The sequence below is a fragment of the Artemia sp. Qi Xiang Cuo genome, chromosome 11, assembly GCF_049724085.1.
Source record: "Artemia sp. Qi Xiang Cuo chromosome 11, ASM4972408v1, whole genome shotgun sequence".
In the NCBI taxonomy this organism is placed as follows: Eukaryota; Metazoa; Arthropoda; class Branchiopoda; order Anostraca; family Artemiidae; genus Artemia; species Artemia sp. Qi Xiang Cuo.
The window spans coordinates 57,607,614-57,613,958 of record NC_142804.1 but is presented as its reverse complement, the minus strand read 5'-3'; the positions used below and the strand labels follow the sequence as shown (position 1 = coordinate 57,613,958).

Genomic DNA, 6,345 nt, shown 5'->3' with positions numbered 1-6,345 from the left:
AGTGTAACCTGATATAAGAAAGAGAAATTATGCCATATTTTTTTTTTATATGGTGATGTGACACTTCAATTAAGCTGAAAAAAATATTTACAGTGTTTAATAACGTAAATCTATAGAACCGCTACCCTTTTATTACTTTTTTTTTATTCTTAATTCATGCTAGATCCTAACATTGACATTGAGGTTTTTTTTTTCTTGTTTTTTTTTATAACACGCACACTGAGATAGATATATACAGTGATAAGAGAGAGAGAGAGAGAGAGAAGATACATTTTCTAGTACGTAATAATGGAGAGAGGTGCTTGGTTCCATGACTGCATCGGACTCATGGAATGGGAGTTTGCTCTGCTTGTACGGTGTGGCACTGGACCAGGTGACAGTTGGCTGATGTATGATGGGTCCGGGTGGTCGTTTCATCTTGCAGTGTGTATTAGATATGAGAATTCTCAAGTTGACAGTTGGCTGGTGTATGATGGGTCCGGATGGTTGTGGCATATTGTTGTGGATGCTGGATGTGGCAGCTTGATAGTTGGCTTATGGGCGGTTTACGGTTAATGTTGATGTTATTAATGGATTCGACCTACGACCATGTTGTATAACCGCTGGTATGTTTAAAATGACCACTGGAGTCGCTTCACCCCTTATTATCTTCTTAATGGGTAGGGGTAGCTCTGGAAAATCCTAAAAAAAAGTTTGTTTTTCATGAAAAAAAAAATATTGAAAGAGAACCATCAGTCCTCATCAATAGTATGCAGAAGAATAAGTTTTTTAAAATTTAAATTAAAAGTGTCATTAAAAGGGGTTAGAGGGAGGGGGGATTGGAGGGAGGGGGGTTGGAGGGAGGGAGGTTGGTGGAATGGACGATTGTGGCACTTTGGGCCGGTGGGGAACGATTGTGGGGAACTTTGGGCCGGAATAAAAAATAGGTATGATTTACCTCGTGTACTAAGCTCGCAAGACATTTAAATGCAGCGTTTACATACTTTTTTTCTTGTTTTGATATTGCTCTTTATCGACCTCTGGAGATCTAGGTTCAAAAATATTTAACAATCTGTTAACTATAATGGTGTCTGTATAAATCACCCGATAAATTTTATTAGAATTAATTTCTTCACCCACTAAGAATATAAAAGAATAACTTACTTCTTGCGTGTAGCTTTCGTCAATATTCCTTTTGTTTGAATGCATCATTATATTTCAAATGTCAATTCTGAACTGATAAAATAAATCATTGTCGGAGTTTTTATATCCGTGTTCAAGGTTAAACATAAGTCAACCATATCTAACAATTAAAGGTAGCAGACAGATAGGAAATTACTATAGTATAAAGGAAACGAATCATTACCATGAAAACATCACGCACTTTGAACAGAGATCAGCACGAATTTTCACGGTAGTTGAATCCGGTCACTGTACTGTCTGCTTGTATTGGCGGGTGTACTGTGCGCTTGAAAGCATTATAGATATATGATGGGACTCTCCGCTACTTATCGTTATAGCTATATGGTGGGACTGTGCGCTACTTATCGTTATAGCTATATGGGGAGACACCCCGCTCTTAATTGTTATAGCTATATGGTGGGACACCCCGCTCTTAACTGTTATAGCTATATGGTGGGACATCCCGCTTGTAAGCATTGTAGCTATATGGGGAGACACCCAGCTCTCTACCATTATATCTATACTACTTTCAAGCTCATATCTGCATAAATGTGGAATTTTGTAATTGAGATGCGTGTTTATTTGTTGTTGTTTTTTTCCCAGGGGTGATCGTATAGGCCCTGTAGACCGAGAATGTCGGGACAGGGTTCATTCTAACGGAAATGAAAAGCTATAGTGTCCTTTAAAGTGACCAAAAAAACTAGAGGGCAAATAGGCCCTCTCCCATGCCACTTTTTTCCCAAAATCAGCTGTTCGAATTTAGAGATATATTTTCTGTTCAGCATAGTTCAAAGGCCTAATAACTATGTCTTTGGAGATAAAATAACCCCCTAGAGCCCCTTAGGAAAGTTTTCTAAGTTTTAAAATTTGCCCATTGTTTGATATGTCTTGCTTTCTTTTTACCGATTCAATTTTACGCATGGAGATGTTAAGGGTAATTATCTGGGGTAAATTTTCACCAGAACTGAATTGTCCAGAGGATATTTTAATGAGGAGGGGGATGTTTCCATGGAGGTGGAGCCAGGTATCCTGGAGTTATTTAAAAACAATCAGAAATTAAACAAAAAAAATAAGTTTTTTCAACTCAAAGTAAAGAGCAAAGTAAGGAGCAATAGAACAGAAACTGTTACATATACGAGGGTTTTTTTTCCCCCTTTTCAACATCTCGCTCTTTATGCTAATGTTTAAATTTTGCCCTAATTTTTTAAACACGACTCCAGAAACACAATGGTAGTTTAATTAGAACAATAAGTAACTTTTTTTAAAGTGCCGAAAAACTGTAGCGTGAAGAGCAAGGTGTTGAGAAGGGGGCAACCCCCCTCATATACGTAATAATTTCTCTTCGTCTTAAGTTTTAATGTTGCTCCTTATTTTCTGTTTAAAAAACTTGTTTTTTTCTTTTTTTAATGAAGCTTAGAGACGAATCAAACAGTTCGTGGTAACAAACTGTAAGTAAGGAGCGACCCGGCTCAATAGAAACCGAAACTCTAAAAAACGAAATTTTGATGCCAATAAATACATCAGAAGAATCAAATTTTTATGCTGATTTCAAGTATATAAGTTTCATCAAGTTTAATTATACTCATCAAAAGTAATGCGCCTGAGAAAATTTGCCTTGTTTTCGAAAAAAAGAGAAAAAACCCCTAAAATCCATAGAACTTTAATGAAAATCACACCATCAGATTCAGCATGGAGGTTGCAAGCTCTTATCTCCAAAAATGTGGAATTTTGTATTTTTCCAGAAGAAAGATCACGGATGCGTGTTTATTTATTTGTTGTTTTTTTTTTATCCAGGGGTGACCGTATCGATCCAGTAGTCCTAGAATATCGTGAGAGGGTATATTAAAACGGAAATTAAAGGTTCTGGTGCCCTTTTTAAGTGACCAAAAAAATTGAAGGGCAACTTGGCCCCCTCCCACGCTCATTTTTTCCCCGAAGTCACCCAATCAAAATTTTGAGATAGCCATTTTGTTCAGCATAGTCTAAAATCTAATTAATATTTCTTTGAGGATGACTTAATACCCCACTGTTCCCGGGGGAAGGGCTGCAAGTTAGAAACTTTGCCCATGGTTTACATATATTATTAGTTATTGGGAAATATACAGGCGTTTTCAGGAGGAATTTTTTTCTAGTGGGGGGTCGGTGTCAGAGTAGGGGTTACGGTGGAGGATCTTTCCATGGAGGATATTTACTTAGGGGAAGGGACATTTCTATGAAGGGGGTGCCAGATTTCCCAGCATTATTTAAAAAACGGTCAGAAGAAAAAATAAAATAACAAGTTTTTTTCAACTGAAATTAAGAAGCAACATTAACCTGTTAAGGCCAAAGAAAAAAATGTCGGATATTCTAGTTGTCCTTTTCACCAGTTTCTTTTTATCACCTAAGTAAGCCAAAAGTGCATTTATAGATTTTTCCTGTTTCCAGTTTCTGAGATACAAGCTGTCCTATTTATAGGACAGTGGGCTCCAGTGGTATCAAAGTATACAGGATTTCATCAAGTATATTTTTAATGCCAAAGACTGAATCAAATGCAACAGAAAACTCCCCGCATTCCGTTTTGTTGAGCATTTCCGAAGCGTTGGACGGATATTTTTAAACAATATCGACAGTTTTGAACTTGGTTATCAAACTCCAAAATATTTAATGCCTTTAGACTCAGTGTTTTAAAAAGTAAAGCATTATCAAAGTAGTTTGTTCAAAGCCAAACATTAAAACTAAGATTAGGAAAATCAAACAAAATTTTTATTAAATATTTTTGTTTAATTTTGAATACCAAAAGTTGGTATATTTGATACCTTTATACTTATTAACTGTAAAAAATTAAATTTTTATCAAAGTGGCAACTAGATAAATATAATCACTCCTGAAAAACAAAATGATTGTAAAGCACAAAAAACGTATCCGTTTTGGGGAAATATACAGAAATTCCCAGCATTCCGTTCAGGGGAAACATCTGTGATTATAGTGGCTTCATACATCAGCTCATGGGTACTCCGGCAATGCAAGCAAAAGTTGACGGCATATTTTTTACCGAAACTGCCCCTTATTAATTTGTTTTTCTCGTGTTTTCTATAATTATACGAACTTTCTTGTGTACTAATAACTGCACTAATCACTAATAAACAAATATATATTTAGGATCACCATAAAAAGCTGAATCTTTGATTGAATGTTATTAATAGAGAGAATCTTATACTTTCGTTATTTATCTAGGATCGTTATATACTTACCATTCATTACTATGAATAATTTGTTGCTTTTTTTTGCTCCAACCAAATTATATAGAAAAAATGTTTGTGAAAAACTGGAAACGGATCACTCAGTCACAAATTAGAACTTATGTTTTCCTTTTTAAGGGTCGAAATCTATTGGCAGGTAGCCAACAATGGGACAACACACATTTTTCTTTGGTTTTCCCCCATTCTGCTCTCTTTCCTTTGGTTTCCTAATAACTACTTTCTAGTCCCAAATTTCCAGGGGGGGCATTCCTCCCCCCCCCGTGCCGGCGCCCATGCTACTAATCCTGGCAAGCCAGCGTACTAAGATCAAGTAAGGTATAAAGTTGCATCAAAAACTTTAAGTTATAAGAACAAATGAAACATTATCAGTAGCAAACCAATGCTCAACTGAAATGTTAGTAAACTTACTGAGTTTTCCTACGATTTAATATAATTATGTTATTTCTGTTGTCAAGCTTAGAAAAATATTTCAATTTATTAAACATACATCAAACAATAAATCTTTATTATCTATTTTAATGACAAAATGAACAAAGCAAAAGATTTAACCATGGGTTTACGAAGGGAGATATCATTACATGCCTCCCTTTCTCTATTCTCACGATTTACCGTGTAAGTTTTTTCTATAATTTACTACAATTTTTCTGACAACAATACCCCCAGTCTTTATTCAATTAATTAGTTCTAGTCCTCCTCCACGTATAATTAAGGTATGTTCTTGCATAAAATCCTGTGTATTTCCTTGAATTACAATGAACAAAGTTTTGCTTTAACAAAAGAAATAAAATATTAAGTTCGACCTAGCTCAAAACATCAAATCATTTCCCAGGAAACATAGCTCAAAGACTCTAAATCTGAAACTTTAAAACGAAACTATACCTTTGAAAATCATCTTCATTTTTCTTTGCTTCTTCCATAAGTTTGTTCCATTTTTCTATGTCATGATGGATCAAGTTATCACCCAACTCAACGATGGAATCAATAATTTTATCTTTACTATTCTTGAAAATATCATCCGTGAATTTTTCTAGCTTTTCTGTCAGCTCCTTGTAAGGATTTCCCACAAAATTATAAAGAAGCGGCTCTCCCATATTTTTCATCAGACTGTAGCCGTCTTCGGGAGAACAATCTTCTTTAGCTTCGAATATAAGGGCTTCTTGCTTAGTAATGGCGTGGATTTGTTCCGTGCGTAACCCCCAAGGGCTTGAAATGAATGGGTTAAAATTGAAGACGGATAACGGGAAACTATATGACACTCCTGAGCAAATTTTGTATCTTGTTGATGAAGCTCTCTGAAAGGAAAGAAATACAGTCAGTGCTTTAAAAGGAAATCATAAATACCAGTGATTTATTTTCAAATGCCTCATCCAGCGAATTATTTCCCGTCAGAAAAAAAAATTGTTTTCATCTGCATCATTAATAACTGTATAAATAAATCATAAGAAATTGTGGTGCTTACAGAAACAAATTTCTGGTTGTTAGGTGAAATTGTTGCACAGAATGACATCTTAACCGATTTGGAGGGTGAAGTATTATAGTAGATTGAAAAACTTACTAAGCTGTAAATACGGCCTTAAAAAATTTTTTAGGGCCTTAACAATAAAAGGACTTAGGTCCTTAGTTTGAGCTATAGTTTTGTAAGATCTGTGAAAAGTTGTTTAGACTCCTTTGGATAGTTGTTTTGAATATTTTTTTTTTAACTTTCTAAGAAGTTTTTTTTTGTCAATCAGAAATGCCAGCTGAAGCTCTCGTAGCGAGTTAGCCTGTTCATTTTTGCTTGACAAAATTTGCCGTCTTGTGTAAGAACTTAACTAAGAAAATTTTCCAATGAGAAGTAAGATAAATTTCAGTACAGCTAATTACACTAAATCAGAGTAATAATGAGAAGATTTGGTTCAGTGTTCCTACAAAACCAAATAAACATTTATATAGCTAAGTTACTGCT

General features: G+C 35.0%; 1 protein-coding gene across 1 annotated transcript in view; it reads right to left on the bottom strand.

Annotated features, from left to right (window-relative positions):
• Positions 1–5,198: 5,198 nt before the first annotated feature.
• The window catches only part of LOC148947169 (uncharacterized), a 90,969-nt gene continuing 89,822 nt past the window's right edge, over positions 5,199–6,345 (bottom strand). Inside the window, exon 4 of the mRNA XM_089097299.1 lies at positions 5,199–5,692. Coding sequence (XP_088953425.1) covers positions 5,249–5,692 — 444 coding nt within the window. The 3' untranslated portion in view covers positions 5,199–5,248. The remainder of the gene's footprint in view (positions 5,693–6,345) is intronic.